Here is a 17,898-nt window from a genome sequence, read left to right on the forward strand (position 1 = left end):
AGTTAGTCTAAATAGTTAGACTAGTAATAATATAAGCCTTTATTAGCTTTAAAATCTCTTTATTCCTGCTACTACTAGCTATATAACTAGGAAATATTATCTCTTAGTTCTTAATAGCTATAGTAGTTATCTAATACCTTAATTCAACTAGATATATAGTAAGAATAATATTATTCTTATCTATATACCTACTTATTCTTTATATCTACTATAACCTCTAGATATTAGCTGCTTTTTACTATTAAAGTATATATATAGGTGCTTAGTAGAAATTAAGATGCGCCTTAGGTTTAATTATATTAATAAGCTTGACTTTCTTAAAGCCTTCCCTTAGATATATATAGAGATCTATACTACTAGTAATATCTGCAGTAGTTTCTCTGCTACTAGACTAGTTCTATATAATTTAGAGAGGATGCTTAGCTAGCTTAATATTCAGCTAATTATACCTATACTACTAGCTAGTTAGTTAACTAGTTTAGAGCCTAAAATACCCTATATTACTAGGCAGCTTGAGAAGCAGGTATCTATAGTAAAAAGGAAGCTCTAGAAGTATTTATAGTAAGGCTTATACTTATAGAGTCCTACTTCTTCCTTAGAGGTATAATTAAATAAGATTATTAAATATAGTAAATTAGCCTTAAATAAGGCAGCTCTTATATATTAAGAAAGTTATAATTTATAAGCTATGTATAAGAAACAGCTTAAAAAATATAAGAGATCTACTAGGTAGCTTAATACTACAGAGGGTCTTTCTATCTAGGAAGGCCAGGAGTAATTCTAGCAAGAGAATTAGGTCTTTAAAGCTTAAGATACTATGTCTAGGGATCCAGGGCTTCCTGTAGTTGAACTATGCATATAAGTACTACTACACTGTAGTAAATATTATAATCTAAGGCATAGATAGTTGCAATGTCCTAATCATATTCCTAATTAGTTTTTCTATAGAAATGCAATTGTTTTGTTGATAAAGGTGCTTAAATCTCACCTAGAGGTGGGAATTGGGTGGAGGTGCGGTGCTTGCTTGTGTGCGGCGTTCGCTTACCAAATACATTAACTAGTTAGTTATGTCAACTAGGTAATTCCCAACCAAGTCGGCCACCCTACTGAGCCGGTCGTTTAAGGCCTCGTAAAAGAGTATTTTTATGCTATAGACTATACATACTCTAGATATCTTCCTTATATATTAGCATATGTAAGCATCTTTGATATGTCAGAGGCTTGGCCCATTTTATATGGAATACAGAGGTGACCGACTCGGTTGGAAATTACATTAACTAGTTATACCTTTGCAAGTACTACTCCGTACATATCTTAATAATGCTCGTGGCACTACAAGCCTCATAACAAATGGAGATTTTCCACAGTAAAGAAGTGTTAATTGTTTACCATGACCTATGAGAGGTGAGTGGCCTCTGTTATATATGGCCAAAGTTCACTACAAATCTCCAGCATTAGTTTGTGAGGCTGTTCACTTGCACATGAAGCAGAAGATGCCCTGGTTTTATTGATTGTACACTGTACAAGCCCCCGCTTTAAGTAAACTCATCTTGTTACGTGCCCAACCTGTTGCTTTCAAGTTCCAATTTCTTGGGCATCCAACGAATTATATGGATCTCTTATCGCCTAGGGAAGTCCTTCAATTTTTCTCCTTCTGGATCCCAACCGTTCGCTTTCCAATTCTCTGATCTCTGCTTGGTGGTAGAGCCATCAGCTCGATTCCGGTCTCTGTGTGCCAGGCTCTGTAGACAAATTTCAATATACTACGCATATTCCGCCCTCACCCCTGTTTGACGTCCCATAATCGCTAGACAGAATTGTTTATTAATCTTTTTTCTGTCTACACGTCGGCCAGCACTCCCGAAATGTCCTCCTCCATTCTGCATACGTGTGCCTTTTGCGGAAAAATCACAGACGTGTCTACCGCGCTAGCAGCATTCATCATGGACTCACATTGTGCAGAGGTGGGGAACTTTCCTTGCCCATCCTTAGTCTGTGATCCTGACTAATGACTGATTCAGTGTGGCCTATCGGCATCTGAGAGTAATACTGCAATGCAGAATGAACTTGCGACGCTCTTTGCAACACAGATGAGTGTGGGGTCTGAACCACCGAAGGACAAAAAAGTCCTCCCTCCGATCGTTTATAGTATCACACAACACTACCATCATTCCTCGCATGTGGCGCGCCAGGGTGCAACAGAGCCCATGGACTTAAGCTGATGCATTTGATCGGCAGGAGGGGCTTCATTGCTCATTATAGCTGAATTGTGATGAAGTGACGCTTAAAATATCCGACAACTTACTTTAGAATCCATATCTAGTGTTGACTTTCCGTCTATTTATAGCGAGTGATGTTTCTCAAACTTAGGTATATTAAGCGATGACCTTGGGATGCACCTGGGTGGCGTAACCCTCTCGAAGCGAAATATGATAACAAGAATGGGGACTTACAGTGGCATGTCAGAAGTTTGAATCGGTGTATTTACCACTATGCCAGATTAGGTAAGTCTCTAATATGCTAGGTTATCCATAGATTTGAATCTGTCAGTACCTCCCTCAATAATAATATTATTCTGGCATCTCAAAGAGAATTATCTCCACATATACATGTATGTATCTGTGAGCTCCATAATATTGGATTGAATCATTAGATTCAAATCTGCATATAAAATATTCTTGTTGTCTAATCTTGCCTAGCAGTAAATACACTGGATTCAGATTTTTGACATGCAACTGTATCTAAGTACGGAGTACAATATCATGGCTCCGAACGACCACAAAAGATAGTCCATGTACGTTCCAGTCAAGTCGTAGCAGAGTCATTCCATGAATTCACACATGGTTTAGAGATATGACAGTGAATTATCCTTTAGCGTATCACTCTGCCCTTGTTCATCTGGTATTGTCAGCATAGATTTTGCTCTGTATCAATTGTACTTTGTCCTTTTGAGCCTACTTGGGAGAGCTGAAAATATTAGTATAACTGCAGGACTGGCTATCCTATATCAGGGCCCTGTGGTAGTGGTGGAATGCCCTAAATGATGTAAGCCAGTCCAATACATTCTGAGTGCAGAGTTGCTTACAATCGATATATTAGCACTACAGCTTTTACTTGGTTCTTCTGGCCTAGTCGAATTGACGCTGTTATAGATTTCCAAGCCTATGGTACCTACCTTACGAAGCTGTGCCACACTTGGGAGCCCTGATCTAACACATATTTCCCACATTTTCCCATCTGCGAGACCTTTTCTCTGTCTTGATGATGGTGGGGTTGCTCGGCCACATCAGGGTTATCTGTGGATATACCAAGATTATCCGATCTGATGCTGGCTAAATATCCAAATCAGAGTCATAACGTATCGCCCTAGAGAGCTTGATCACCAAGGTAGTGAGCATCATTCCTGTACCTCTCATGGTGACAGCCTGTCTGGCAGCGTACTATTGGTTTTGAATACCTTTATAGGGTTAGAAATAATTGGTTCAACTGAAGCAATCTGCCTGGTTTATCCTGCTTCTTGTGTTTCTCAGGTAACCCTTGGGAGTCAGAATTCCAGGGGCTTTAATAATGAGACTCGCTTCTGTTTATCTAAAATCTTATGCTACCGTACCTATGCACTGATGAGGATTTATATTGTATCTAGGTATATAGTGATTCATTAAAGTAGCTACGCTCTCTTCCACGTTATACACTAGTGAAAGTCAAAGAAGACCATGATTACTCCAAAGTGGATTAATGTGCACTGTTACTGTGATGCCCCAGCACTCAAGGAGTTAGTTGCTTGACGAAAGACTATGGGAATGTTCTCCAGAACTTTATGACACGGCTTCTTACAAACATCACACCTCATCCGCGTCATCTTACTTCAGGTTAAACAAGTACACATAAGTTAATGTGAGGCAAATCTTGCAGCAGCTTGGAAGTTAATGATCTGTGCCAGCTCAACCATCGTAAGATGAAATAATGACAAGTTAGTTGTCTGGCCAGGGTGCCATGGAAACACAAGGCCGTTCCGCCTTATATATGTCCACCCCCCTATGTCAAAACACAATATCAAAACGAATACTTGGAAGCAAACCCTCTGCTCGTCCGGCAGCGTTGGGACACTGCATATTCCCCTACAAATGAGGCCGCCACGTATCAAGACGATCCTGCCTTGGTCCCACACCCGAAACCTCATCAGCCAAGAGGATAATTGTAGTCATGGTTGAAGAGAATGTCGATAGGACATGGCGCGCCAAAATCAGAACTGTGACATCTCGCCTCAGTAAAGAATCATAACCAGCCTGAGATACTCGGGGTTGTAATGTATCTGAAACGACTGCAACAGAAGTAAAGATCATATAGCTTCAGAGAAGAAAGAAGGGGTTCGGTAAAGGCAAAAGAATAGAAAAAAACTCATTAGCGGAAGACCGCAAGGAGTAACACCAACTTTGCCTATTCCTTCTCAAAAGCAGCCATGGCTTCAGCAAAGGCATCGGCAGAGCGCTTCACCTCTTCAGCGGCCTCGGCGGCTCTCTTCGCCTTGGCGCAACCCTGACCGGGAAGATGGCACCACGGACTCTGCGGGAAGGCTTCCGCAACGGCCTCAGCGACGGCACTGGCTGAACGTCTAACTTCATCCGAGGCGTCAGCAGCGCGCTTAAGCATGTAGCAACCCTGACCAGGAAGATGGCACCACGGCGTAATGTGTGCCTGGACAGCAGCGGCAGCGAAGGAAGCAAGAACAAGTGAGAGGAGTTTCATTTTTGATGGTCAAATGAAGTGGAGATATAGAGAAGAAATGTGTCACTGTAGGTTGCAAAGTAAAACCTGGCTCTGGAATCGAATTGATGACTTTGATAGCTATCAAGGAATCGATTCGAGGCAGGTCTCAAGAGCTTTAAGTAGGCATATGGTACAGAGATCTTGCCAAATGCAATGCATGAGATACATTCCCAAGTCTTGAGTGATTCTATGTAACATGTGATGAGAACGCTGTGAAGCAGAGGAATGAATAAGAAGTGTGCATCCAGTGAATAGATCTCAATCAATGGCAATCGCAAAATCACCTTCTCAATAAGAGGTAGCCTTTGTGTTATTGATCCACATTTTTAAAGTAGTATATTGAAATTGGCCAGGATCCACCCAGGTCAGTTATTCACCTAGAGAAGCTGTTATCATGATGGATCAAAATGCGAATAGCAGGTGATCAAAGCACTCATGTATTCAATAGTATCAAAAGACATTTCTAACCAAAAAGGGGCATCAATAAAGTTAAAGCTCCTCAGTAAGTAAACCTTTTCTCATCTCTTTCTTTCGGCGGTATTCGAGAGAAGTAATGAGGCTGATTGGTAGACTGCCAGAACAGAAAATATAACTCGGAATGGACTGCAACAGATGTGAATAAAGAACAGATGAAAATCCGCATTGGGTACCAAGGAGGTACAATAATCTCTCTCGCCAGCAACAAAAAGAAAAAAAAAGCATGATGTATCTCTGTGCGCAGCAGTCATACTTGTCAGAGTGCCTGGGGATAACTTGCAGACTATAGCAATTATTGTCTCAGCAGTTATTTTTCCCCACTTCTTGAATTCATTCCCGATTAATGTTCAGTGCATAGTTACCTCCTATGTTGAGGACTGATGATATTATGGCGCGGAGAGGGGGAAAGATAAGATCGGGCCGTGTTCTGAGACAGGTTGGTGCGCAAATTATACATGGAAGGACGGCACCTTGGTGGATGCCGAGATGATCCGCCGTTTTTTCCGGCGCCCCCTTCTTGTGGCCCTGCATCTCGTTTTCTAACTCCATCTGTCTTTTTGCCTGCGCGTTTTCTTGCTCACCAGGGAACAATTCTTTTTCATCCCCGCTCCTCCTGTCCAGTTTCTTTTCTTGTCCATTGCCTGCCAAAATGTTCTCCTTGCGGACGGCACAGCCCGCGCAGGTTAGTAAAACCCTACATCAGATAGATTGTGTGACTCGTGGTCGGGCTTTTTCTCATTTCTTGTCCCATTTTTCCCTTCTCCGCCCGGCAGCAGCATCGCAGCAACTTTCTCATTCCCAGTGCCTCGACGTCATGTTCCTGTGTATTAAAGCTAATGTCTTGCTGCTCTGCAGGCTCTCCTACGCCGCGCAGCTGGTGCAGGCTCTCTCGTCCACTCCTCGATCCCAGCAAGATGTATGTACCTTCATGCTTTTGCAGCAGGGCTAGCTGTTTTCCTACAACATTGACTGACTTGGGTCTTCAGCTTTTGCTAGCGTGCAGTCTGACATCTTCAAGCCCACGAAGTATGGCGGAAAGTACACCGTTACTCTCATTCCAGGTACCTATGGCTCACCCCAAGCCTTGCCCCGAATGTGAGTAGTCGGTATCGCTGACATGAGAATTTTTCCTCTGTGATGCAAAGGTGATGGTATCGGTGCGGAAGTTGCCGAGTCAGTCAAGACCATTTTCAAGGCCGACAACGTCCCTATTGAATGGGAGCAGGTAGATGTCAGCGGTGTTGATACAGGCAACAAGCATTCGGAGGAGCTCTTCAAGGAATCAATTGCCTCTCTGAGACGCAACAAGCTCGGTCTTAAGGGTATCCTGTTCACCCCTGTTGAGCGCTCGGGTCACCAATCATTCAACGTTGCTCTCCGTCAGGAACTCGATATCTTCGCTTCTATCGTTCTGATCAAGAATATTCCCGGCTACAAGACACGGCATGAGAACGTTGATCTCTGCATTATCCGTGAGAATACAGAGGGAGAATACTCTGGTCTCGAGCATCAGTCAGTACAGGGTGTGGTTGAGTCGCTGAAGATCATCACCCGTGCAAAGTCAGAGCGCATCGCTAAATTTGCGTTCGGATTTGCTCTCGCCAACAACAGAAAGAAGGTCACCTGCATCCATAAGGCAAACATCATGAAACTCGCCGATGGCTTGTTTCGCAGTACTTTCCACAAGGTCGCCGAGATGTACCCTACTCTGGAAGTTAACGACATGATTGTCGACAATGCATCCATGCAGGCCGTTTCTCGGCCCCAGCAATTCGACGTGATGGTCATGCCCAACTTGTACGGAGGCATTCTATCCAACGTTGGCGCTGCCCTTGTCGGTGGACCTGGTGTGGTTCCTGGCTGTAACATGGGACGTGACGTTGCGGTCTTCGAGCCCGGCTGCCGTCACGTTGGTCTCGATATCAAGGGCAAGGATCAGGCTAATCCCAGTGCTATGATCCTTTCTGGATCTATGCTTCTTCGCCACCTTGGCTTGGACGACCACGCAAACAGAATCTCCAAGGCCGTGTATGATGTGATTGGTGAAGGGTAAGTTCATTGCCATCGTCTTTTCGATGGTCCAGTTTCCGCTAATTCTCACATCTTCAGTAAAACGAGAACTCGCGACATGGGTGGACAAGCCACCACTCACGAGTTCACTAGAGCCGTCTTGGACAAGATGGAGGCTGCCCTGTAATTACTCCCGATACCACTCATATCCTTTCTGCAATTCTCACGATGACGACAAAAACAAAGGGTCTGTTGTCGTGTTTCCTGGAGACCTTGCTAGCTGCTCAGACCTATGCTTATACTTTGTAACACTTGCAACCGCATACAATTCAATAAGACGTCTACTATATATTCAAGGCTTTACACATGACTGTGGGATAGGGAGTAAGTGTTAGGTGCGTCGTTATGAGTTAAGGTGCTTGAAAGTTTGCATTTGTCCAAATTAAGGGTATCATCGATCGGCAGTGATGTTTGAGCCTATCTTTGCTCGACTAGCTTCCACACAGCATGAGACGTCCTATCCCAGGCTTGACATAGCAACGGAATCTCTTAGAGGATGGCCCTCTGCCCATACCGAACCAATAGGTCCCTGTGAGAAGCGGCTCTGATCTGAAAGCATCCCTTCGAGACCGACCCATCTGTTAAATAATCTGTAATCCTCGTGAGTGCAGGAAGGCCTTTCGTCGAGATGTCAAACGAACAATGTATCGGATGACTACGCATTCCAGTTCACTGCACGAACAAGCGCTCCGCCAAGTAGTCTATAGCAAGGGATCTGTTGACCACTGCGTTTCGTCGGTTCAGCAGTACTCCTCGCAATGGAAGAGTGACCAGAGCTGTGTAAATTGTGGCACACGACCGGACAGAGCATCTCAAGTTAAAACGCAGGACGCCTCTTTCTTCCGGTGTATTTGGAATTTGCTTTCACAATTTTCCCTTTCCTCGCCATTTGTTCCTTTTTGCGCAAAATCCATGCTTTATCTCCTTTTCTGGATGGCTGGACCTTGCTGCGCTCCGCGGCTTTTTTCCTGGCATCTAAGATGTCAACATCGTTCATGCCTTGGACAACACCAGTAATATCGCCATGCAGTCCACCACCTCCGACGGTCAGCACAAGATATAATTTGGCATTCTTTGTGCCAGGGTCATCTTCTAAGATACCAGCTCCGAAGCCAGCTCTTACGGCAGCGCCGCTAATCATGGCCCGTTGCGCATCATTCTTTGGATAGAACTGGCAGACAGCACGCCCCCCTCGGCGAAGACTGGAGTATAATCCTTCAAAAAATCTACGAAGACGGCCCTCGGGGCTGACATCGCTTGTCTCCGCATTGCACAACCACTGGATAGCACTGATACTGATAGCCGCGTCGAAGGTGCCAGGCCGAAATGGCACGCCCTGTCCAATATCAGCCAGGAGCAAGTCACCCTCAACATCTCGCTGCAGTGCCACATCAAGCATGCTTGGTGAAATGTCCATTCCGACCCAGGTATGAGGTCCACCCTGCTGAGGAGGAACTTGGGAAAGGATCTCGCCAGAAAGCCCGGAACCGCACCCCACATCGAGGATGAGCGACGGAGAACGAAGGTCAAGGAGCTCCAGCGCTCGATGGGTCATATCTGCTTGAATGTTACGAATACGGGATGAAGTAGTGTATTTCCGGGATTCATTGTCATCGTAGAAAAGATCGGGAGGCCTTTTGCGTAGGGGATTCGAAAACTCATGTCAGCACCAAACTTAAAGGAAACAACAACTAGACTAAATGTTTGCGCATCGAGATAACCCACAGAACATCCTCAGGACGTGACATGGTTGGTAAGGTGAAATGAATCGCAGATCCACCAAAGATATGTATCGGAAAACACCAGAGGGGGAGAAGCTTCACTGCTTCTTGTGACTCGGCAGGGTCTCAGTTCAGCAGGAGTGAATGAGAATTCTTCAATAGTAATTGTGAACAGCACTGTGCTGGGAGGTTTATTTGGTAACCAGGCTGCCTTCGTCTCGTTCACTCTTTAAAAGATATCTCGCTATTGGGGTGAGGAATTTTCTCCTTTTTTTTTTTTTCCCATCTCTGTTTTATCCACCATTTCCCCTATCTGATGACAGCACGGTGGCTGATTTGCCCGCTAGCCCACCCTGGGCCTGAGGCACCAAATCGCAGGCGTCTGGTTATGGATGGAGAACGTCCAGCTGATGAGATAAGGTAGGTGTCCACTGTAGACTACCGAACCTACCAGACATGACTGGCCACCATAACGCCCAGACGCTGTGTTCGATGCCCTCTCACGACATGTTATAGAGGCACTGGCATTCAATACTCTCCTCTTGGGTTTTATTTGTTTCCCGCTCGACTCCCTCCTTGTCGACTCGTTTCCAAAGCTATTCCAGGGACAGCTTGACGTTCTACTTTCGGCTTCACCACCTTATTATCTCGAGATGTGGATCCTACCTCTTGTCGGCTACTTAGGGGTCATTGTAGGATTTACTTTCCTAACGCTAGCTATAGGTAGGCAGCCCGAAAATGAAACCCATGGTGGTGCTTCACTTTATGCACGACTAGCCTAAACTCGCTTTGAGAAGCTTGTAACAGTTTCCAGAACATCTGAACTAATTTCGCATTAGCGTCGGGTCTATATTATCTATCAGAACTTGTGGAAGAACATACAGTCTTCGCACGTCGGGTGTTGACTCGATTGATATACAGTATCATCGTCATCCAGATTCTTCTCTTCCTCTTCGATCGATTTCCCTTCTTCCTCTCCATCTTCAGTATCGGCTCACACATCGTGTACGCGAGCAATTTGCGACGTTTCCCAATCGTCAAACTCTCTGATCCATTATTTATCTTATCATGTGTTCTCGTCGGCTTAAATCACTGGCTCTGGTTCCGCCATTTTTCGAAACCGTTACCCTCATCACGAGTGGGTGCCAACTGGCGTCAGCCGTACCAGGTTGATATCGAAGATATACCGACTTTCACCGAGGTGGCTTCTTACTTTGGACTCTGCGTGTGGCTAGTTCCATTTGCCCTTTTTGTCAGTCTCAGTGCAGGGGAAAATGTCTTGCCAAGTATGGGATCTGAGTATGCGACAGGCGAGCATGTTCCTACCGGTGGACGTACTCGCATTGCTCTGTCATCAGAAGGGAAAATGAAGAATAAGGGGATGGCAAAAGCCGTGGTAGACGGCGTCAGGGATTGGATTAGCGAAAACGGCGCACTGATGGGCTTCTGGAGGAGTGAGAGGACAAGAAGATTCTAGATGTGAACTCTTCCACCACCGTTCGTACATCAGCCATACTAGTCTGCGTTTTTGATTTGCTTGTTCCGATAGAACTTGCAAAGTGAAAAACTGGGCAGAATGTTATAAACAAAGTACACTTTGATACAAAGCTTGGAAGCCTCAAAATATATACTGCTTGATATAAGCGTGCACTCAGTCAGCCAAGGTCACAAAACTGTGTCCAAACACATCTGTATCAGATGATTGAGTCACTGACTTTTAGGCCACGGTTGCCAAGATATATTCATTCAAACAATTAACATTAACATTGAGTGCCTCCAATGCAGCTCCTTCATCATATGTATGGCTTCATGAATATCATTCCACATCCGTCCAAATCGTAATTGACATTAACCTTAGTCATAAAAGAAAAAGACCTAGAAATAAAAATAATGCAAGGTTAAAAGTTGATGAATAAAATGCACATAATATGCAACGAGACGAAGGCAAGATGGTGTGGATATAGATTCAAAGGCAGCGAAGGACGTCAGTGCCTTGGTGGTATTGGTGTGGCCAGGAATTCCACTCGATACAGGATTATCTCATCATTCACCTGGATTCTCTCAGGTCAGTTTGCAAACGATGACTGAGTTCGGGCGTAATCGGCGGACTCTTACTCTGATCATTGCGCATAGCTGGGAGACCTGAGTCTTGGTGGTTGTATTCCATGAACAGCATAGAACTCTCCCTTCTCTTGGCCTTAGCAGATCGGGAACTATCAACGCTAGGCATCAACATTCTATTCATAGCTGCGGAATCCGGCTGCTGGTTGTAATGTTCCACTAGGTTATGAGAGGATTGCTCATAAGTTGGCTGAATTGAAATAAACCCTGTGTCATGGCGTGAATCATCAACCACTTCTGTCGGTCTGCGAAAGGTTGTTTGGCTATAAGCAGGCGTGGGCAAATCTGAGAACATCTGATGGCGCGGAGAGCGAATGTCTTCCGGAAGCGCCGGACGATCAACTTTAAGCTCGACTGGTTCTGAGCAACCTTCTGGCATCTTATCAAATATGCTCTCGAAGTCCGTGAGGAACATGGAGAATACAGGGGCTGGAATGTTAAGCGTTGGTGCGAAGACAATGCCGACATTTCTGATTGTCATTTTGTTCACATCGGAGTTGTTGATAATGATGATCAAAAATTGAACTAGTGCCCGTAATAGGGCCAGATTTGGTCGCGGGAGCCTGTGGACAAGTGAATTAAACGCCAGGATTTTCTTCTGTCGCTCATCCAATTCTAAATAGGATTTAATCAGTATAGTGCCTTGGAACAAGTGGAGAAACGAGGGAAAGCAGCGGCACGCACCGAGAACACGTAAAAAATCCAAATGTAGTTCACGTGTAAGAACAGTTGTTGGGAGCTCCCGTAAATATTGTTTAAAAAGACTGGCCACAGCATGAACATCGTAGTACTCATCACCAGCAAGGAAGTCGACATCTCCTTCAGTATTGAAGCGTTCCTTCAACGCTTTGACGACCACATTGGAACCGCTTAATCGAAATATACCTTCCTCTGTTGCTGCTCCCTTCGCTTTGAGATACTCAATGCAGCGATAGACAACAGCTGGTAAATCGACGTCGATACCATGCGGGGCGCAGTGCTGCACAGCCTCTGCCAGTGGTATTCCGAATACAGGCCTAACGAGGTCTTTTCTTTCTGTAGAAGGATTCACGACAGCTTGAGCTGACGAAGGTTCTTGGCTCGCCTGTAGCTGCGAGGCAAGATCATACGATGACCTTGTGCGGAAACCCCAGATGCTGCGCTTCTTCTCCTTGGTAGTAGTGACGGTTTTATTGCCCCAGGCCCCTGCATCCTGGATCACTGTACCGTTGGTAGGTCCAGATATCACTTTAGATGAGAGCTGAACATGGTCCGAAGCCGGGTTCGTGTCCGAAGGTTCCATTGCTGCCTCTAAAGGGGACATAGGGGACCTCGGTGGTTGTTTTTCGGATGGAGGACCCAGAAGGGGCGGTTCAGCAGGAACAGCATCATCATAACTGAACCCTTGCACAGTATCAGTCAGGTCCGCGTCCGCGTTGTTCATCCCCTTGCCGCTCTTTTTGCTCCCACCCGCAAAAAGTTTAGGTTTTGAGGTTGACTGAGAGAGATGCCTTGCCTGGGTTGAAACTTGACTCTGCGGCGACGCGTTCTCTGTGCCCTCATTATCCGATTGCCCATCAACATAAGCCAGGAGTGCTTCGACCCAAGCATCCCTTTCTTCATCGCTCTCGGCACAGAGCACATGCCTCACGAGCGCTGATGAGTCTTTTCTTTTCGGTTCCAATATGAGAAAAGCGTGTCGGTATTGGTTTTCAGAGTCATCTTCGGGCCCGGACAAAGGGTTGTTTGTGTTATTTGCGGGCTGAGATTGCTTGCCGATCTGAGCATTGAAAATCTTGATTGTTCCGAGGTGAGGACCGCCTGGCGATTCAAAATACTTCAACTCAGGCCCATAAAGTATGAAGTATCGTGTTTTCCAGCCGCCAAAATTCTTGCCCCTTTTTGCCAAATAACCCTCCTTTTGAGGTTTTCTATCTTGACCTGGCAAAACTTCCGATGCCGCTTTACAGTTGCCCTTCAGCAAACTTGACTCGTCATCTCGCGGCTCGATTGCATCCATAGTAAGAAATTGACAGATCGCTAATGCCGCTCTCTCGTCTACGGGTGTATCAAGTAGAGCTTCGAAGTAGGAATTCAAGGCCGCACGTCTCGCATCAATTTTCGCGGGGGAATGGCCGCTGAAGATCGATCTATCTGGCAGTTTCATCCACAAAGCAGACGATTGTCTTATCTGTTGATCCAGCTGCGGGAGGGCCGCGACGACCTTCTCTACGCGCCAAAGTTCCAAGTTTTCTGACCGCGAAAAAACACCCAGGGTGAATACCGGCTCTTCTTCGGAAGGCTTTGGTGCCAGATAGCTGTTTCTAGAAGGCCTAAGTCGCGACGAAGAGACTTTCACTCGTATCAAAGGAAGGGCGTTCGGAGGCAAAAGAAGACCGGGGTAATCCTCCGACATCAAGCCTTGATATATCTCGCGGGCAGGAGACCAATGTGACCGAGGAGTGTCCTTTCTCGAGCCATGGTTGATTGTGGCAATATGCCTGTGAGCATCAATATGCGAAGGACTAGTATCGTTAGGCTTAGAGGCTCCGGTAGCAGAGGGATTCGGATGGTTAGTAGGGCGCGGGGAGAGGGCCAAGCCTGCGAGGCTATTCTCTGAAGACATCGGCAGATGTGCCAGGGAGTTCGGCACTTCCCTGGGCATCCGGGGCAAGGGAGAGCCTATAGGGCGGTCTTCTGGTCTTGGGCTGAGAGGCAGTCCCGGACTTTTGGGGACTGCGAATGCAGATTGATCGTTCAAAGATGGTGCATGAATTTTCTGAGGGTTTTGAGCAGAATTTAGAGAATCCTGACGTTCAATTGGAGAGGACGACGAAATGGGTTGCCACAGGTCCTTAGATACCCCGGCGGTCAGTCCCCCGGTAGGGGTTTTGCCCAAAAGATGACTGGGATCGCATGTTTGTGGTGGTTCTTCTCCAGTAGCCTTAAGAGCGCCCATTTCCTTGTCAAGGGCTGCTTCCCGTTCTCGATCGTCATCATCCCTCGTTTTCCGCCTACCACGCTCAACCGGCAATTCGTCCACCTCAAGAATATCTTCGTAATCGGATTCGGAATCGTAATTGCCTGAGTTTTCCATAGCCACACGCTGTGTTTGTCCGAGCTTCAAGGGGGCAGGGGGAGGCTTGCGGGAAGGATGAGGAAGCCTCTGTTGACTTTCCTCCGATGGGAGGGTCTCGTTCAGAGCTGAGCTAGAACTGGCCAAGGAAGTTGGGCTCGCCGATAACATTTCCTTCCGCGCGTAAGCGAGCGATTGCGAATTAGATTGCTGATCGAGCTCCTCTATTTGTCCGGGTCGCGAAAATTCGTTGTCAAATGTTGTATTCAGGCGCGGAGAGTCTGCTCCGGCAGGAGACCGACGATCTACTTTCGCATTCGGGGAGAGAACGGAACTGTCACAGAGATCCTGCATGCCCGCATTCGTGCTCTTCGCCTCTGATGATTCGCCCTGGGCCTGTTCTTGCTTTGATAAATCGCGGCTGGCAGGGATGGCCGAAGTATCGGCGCTTCGAGACTGAACGATGTGATCGTTAGTGGGTGGCACCGGTGGTATGGAGTTCTGTAGCTCTTTGGCCCTTTTCTTATATCGCTCCTTCTCTTTCAAGGCACGCTCAAGATCCTTATTCAGGCCGAGTATCAAAGTCCGCTGCTTATCCACCAATCGCCAGAGTTGCGCATTTTGAGACGCTGCATGATGCTTCTCCTTCAGAAGGTGTATGATAACAGCTTCGGTTGATCCTGCGGTTGCTATAAGGCGATCGATGTCAGCTTGGCTGACCGCGCTGGCATCAAACGACGACTTGTGGGGTTGAGACGCTGACGATAGAGAGGAGATTGCAGAATCAATTGACGAAGTGCGGGGCATAATACGGTGCCCGGGTGTTCGGTCCCCAGACATTGATTGCAAGGAGTCCAGTAGTGATACTGGTGATGATGTTGGTGACTGCACAGAGTCACCTGTATCCGATAATTTGCGGGCTCCGATGTCGTTTGCGATCGCAATCACACCTCTATCATGCTGTTTCGGGTCACCACACACCCTATCGCCTGCCGACGATGTGGTTGACTCCTGGCCAGAACCGGATGGTTTTGAGGGAGATGGAGCATGGACTATCCGGCTGGTCGAAGAATGGTTGGGCGGCGGAGCTGTTTTAACGGATGATCGAGGAGATACAGGACTCTGTAACACGCTGGAATTGTCTTGACGGTTTTCTCGACAATGGTCACTTGTATTCAAGGGGGAAGGCATTGGTTTGCTAGGGTCAGTAACAGCCACAACCCCAGAACGTAAGGGCTGGGCGTCAGCTCGCGTAACTAAGTAGTCACGAGGAATAAGACTTCCTGTCAATGGGGAACGTGGGAATCCTGCATCCCTCGCTTGTTGTGATACAGGGTACACTGCAGATGGCTGGTTGAGACTGGGATTGTTGTCGCTGCCGTGCCGAAGCTGCGACATGGCGAGCTCGTTAAGGAGTCGAAGCTCAAGTCAGCATGAGGAGGTGAGCAGCCGGGCAGGTAATATGATTCGACACTAAGGGAAACCGGTCGGCACAGACTTAGGGGTTGGCGCCAGGGGTCGCACTTGAGGACAAATAATGAATGGCTATCGATCACAGCTCAGTCAACTAATACCTATTGTGTAAGCTTGTGGTATTTATTTCGTTGCTAGTGTTGAAATATCTCAGGGCGGCATCATTGAGATGAAATGTAGTCCTTGATAAGGACATGGTATTTTCCAAATAAGAAAATAACACAATGTCTATCCTTTGAGAAGTATTTTAGTCGGGCAATTAAAGTCAGCTGTAGAGCAAGGATGATATTACATAAACGCCTGATATAAGTAACTATTGAAGACACCCACGTTTGCTTCCTTATATTGAAATTTCCTTATACCAGATTCTTTTGCAACTAACACTAGAAATATATATTTCTCTAACTAAATCAGTACATATCTGTGACTTAGGCTCACTCACGTCGCTTCCCGGTGCAATATGAGGAAGTGTGCTTGGAGCGTAGTTTCTCACTGCCCCTTGGTTCAAGGCAACGAGCGCATGTTCGGTGACGCCATGGATTTCGGGGCCATATCTGCTGTTAACCATGGAATTTTTAGTGCAGGCCATGTAAATATAGCTCTCAGTATTGCACAGGACATACTATCAAGAGCCTGATAGTGCCTTTCCTCTATGTATTCAAATTTCTTCTGGTAATCTGGTCCAAAATCTCTAACCCTAGATTATCTGTTTTAGGAGAGCAACTTCTATTTATCAGATCACAGCCTATCAGAGTGTATTTCAAAGAAAGTATCACTCCGCATGGGGCTCTGTTGATACAGCTTCCAGAGTTGGGCCATCTGGTCCCAATCCTGCGGTCTTTATCCTCCACCACTTGATTCACACTAACAGCAAAATCATGGCCGATACCTGGTGCTGAGGAACCACCACCTCTGGCATTCCACCTGGAGATTTCACTAATAATGAATCTGGAGCTACACAGCCTAGTATGCCTCCCAGGATCTCTTATAGCATAACTGTTAGGGCTACGGCTTCTAGTATTTCTCCAGACATCCCTGCCAGCAACGACTCCGAAGCTGCACAGGCTGGTGTTCTTCCCAATGTCCCTGGTGCCGTGACTGTTGGAGCTACAGCTTCTGATGTTCCTCCAGTAATGACTCCGAGAGCTGCAGTCTGGTGTACCTCCCAGTGTTTCAGGTGGCATGGCTATTGGAGCACTTGCTGTTGGTCCCATAAACCTTTTTGATGATGATGATCCTAAAGAGAAGGACAGTTTGAAACTTTCCAAAAAAATACTATAAAATGCATAGCAAAATGCAGTGATCTAGATACATTGGTTATGAAAATAGAAGCCTTATTGTCAGAGAGCAAACAGAAGTCCTTCAGCAACTTCAGGATATCTTAATAATAAATAGGGATGGGCCTGAAAACTAGAAGCAGCCCTCTCAGCACAAACATAATATAATCATATCGCCTATCTGAAGGTAAATGCTAATATCGAGCAGAAATATAGAAAGCTATTAGGCTGTGAAGCACCCTAATCCGGAGCACTATAGTGGATTATATGTGCCAGCAACCTCTAGTTCCAAAGTTGCACCCGCTTGATAAGGGAACTGCATAAGGAAGTAGCTTGATATCTGTACATGATTGCGTAGGTTATAATCAAAACCCAGAGTAAGTGGACATGATGATGCAGGCAGAGGCTACTCCTCAGGATATTAATGCAAAAATAGTGCAGTCAAACCAGCATGACGGGCTTGATGCGCACACTTGCATTATTAACTTGATGTTGATTAGATTGCTTTAGAACACTATAAACAGTGTAAATACTAGAAATAAAACAAACCAGCAAGAAGGCACTGAAGAGCTTATGTAATGGATACTATAATTTTATAGATTTATGCAATCACTGCCAGGTCATCATCCCAAGGCCCATGGAAAAGCATGGCCATGACTGGCGTGTAAATAAATGATCTTCAAGCAGCTTTCCTATTTCCACATGAGCTTTCCTCTAACTTCTAATTAGAGATGGGATTTTCCGTCAAGACCTAAGTGTGCATATAATGACCAACGCAGCTTCACAGGTACTAAGTTATACTTAGCTGAGGATAAGAACGTCCTATTAAAGAGTTTTTGGCTCGAGGGAGGGGAGTGTGAAATGTAAGTGGCCATCAACTATCCACCCTATCCCATCATCCTATCTTGCCGACAAGGAAAAGAGAAAAAGGGAACAT

General features: G+C 45.9%; 5 protein-coding genes across 5 annotated transcripts; 2 read left to right on the forward strand and 3 right to left on the reverse strand.

Annotated features, from left to right (window-relative positions):
- Window positions 1–4,437: 4,437 nt before the first annotated feature.
- On the reverse strand, window positions 4,438–5,696 carry AFUA_6G06360 (mating alpha-pheromone PpgA; the record flags this gene model as incomplete). The annotated part of the gene is made up of 2 exons (XM_745435.2): window positions 5,236–5,696; window positions 4,438–5,144 (listed from the first exon to the last, which is right to left on the reverse strand). The coding sequence occupies exon 2, from the start codon at window positions 4,744–4,746 to the stop codon at window positions 4,438–4,440; it is 309 nt and encodes a 102-aa protein (XP_750528.1). The 5' UTR covers window positions 4,747–5,144; window positions 5,236–5,696.
- A 14-nt stretch (window positions 5,697–5,710) lies between these two features.
- AFUA_6G06370 (isocitrate dehydrogenase (NAD(+)) IDH1) lies at window positions 5,711–7,610 on the forward strand. Its single transcript, XM_077804992.1, has 5 exons — window positions 5,711–5,926; window positions 6,100–6,160; window positions 6,231–6,305; window positions 6,390–7,293; window positions 7,354–7,610. The coding sequence occupies exons 1-5, from the start codon at window positions 5,894–5,896 to the stop codon at window positions 7,439–7,441; spliced, it is 1,161 nt and encodes a 386-aa protein (XP_077661126.1). The 5' UTR covers window positions 5,711–5,893; the 3' UTR covers window positions 7,442–7,610.
- A 521-nt stretch (window positions 7,611–8,131) lies between these two features.
- On the reverse strand, window positions 8,132–9,389 carry AFUA_6G06380 (18S rRNA methyltransferase BUD23; the record flags this gene model as incomplete). The annotated part of the gene is made up of 2 exons (XM_745437.2): window positions 9,040–9,389; window positions 8,132–8,948 (listed from the first exon to the last, which is right to left on the reverse strand). The coding sequence occupies exons 1-2, from the start codon at window positions 9,060–9,062 to the stop codon at window positions 8,132–8,134; spliced, it is 840 nt and encodes a 279-aa protein (XP_750530.2). The 5' UTR covers window positions 9,063–9,389.
- A 934-nt stretch (window positions 9,390–10,323) lies between these two features.
- AFUA_6G06390 (uncharacterized protein) lies at window positions 10,324–10,512 on the forward strand (the record flags this gene model as incomplete). The annotated part of the gene is made up of 1 exon (XM_745438.1): window positions 10,324–10,512. The coding sequence occupies one exon, from the start codon at window positions 10,324–10,326 to the stop codon at window positions 10,510–10,512; it is 189 nt and encodes a 62-aa protein (XP_750531.1).
- Window positions 10,513–11,082: 570 nt separating this feature from the next.
- On the reverse strand, window positions 11,083–15,609 carry AFUA_6G06400 (GTPase-activating protein BEM3; the record flags this gene model as incomplete). Its single annotated transcript, XM_745439.1, has 1 exon — window positions 11,083–15,609. One exon carries the CDS (start codon window positions 15,607–15,609, stop codon window positions 11,083–11,085), a length of 4,527 nt encoding a protein of 1,508 aa, XP_750532.1.
- Between the last annotated feature and the right edge of the window lie 2,289 nt (window positions 15,610–17,898).

The sequence above is a fragment of the Aspergillus fumigatus genome, chromosome 6 (assembly GCF_000002655.1).
Source record: "Aspergillus fumigatus Af293 chromosome 6, whole genome shotgun sequence".
NCBI lineage: Eukaryota > Fungi > Ascomycota > Eurotiomycetes > Eurotiales > Aspergillaceae > Aspergillus > Aspergillus fumigatus.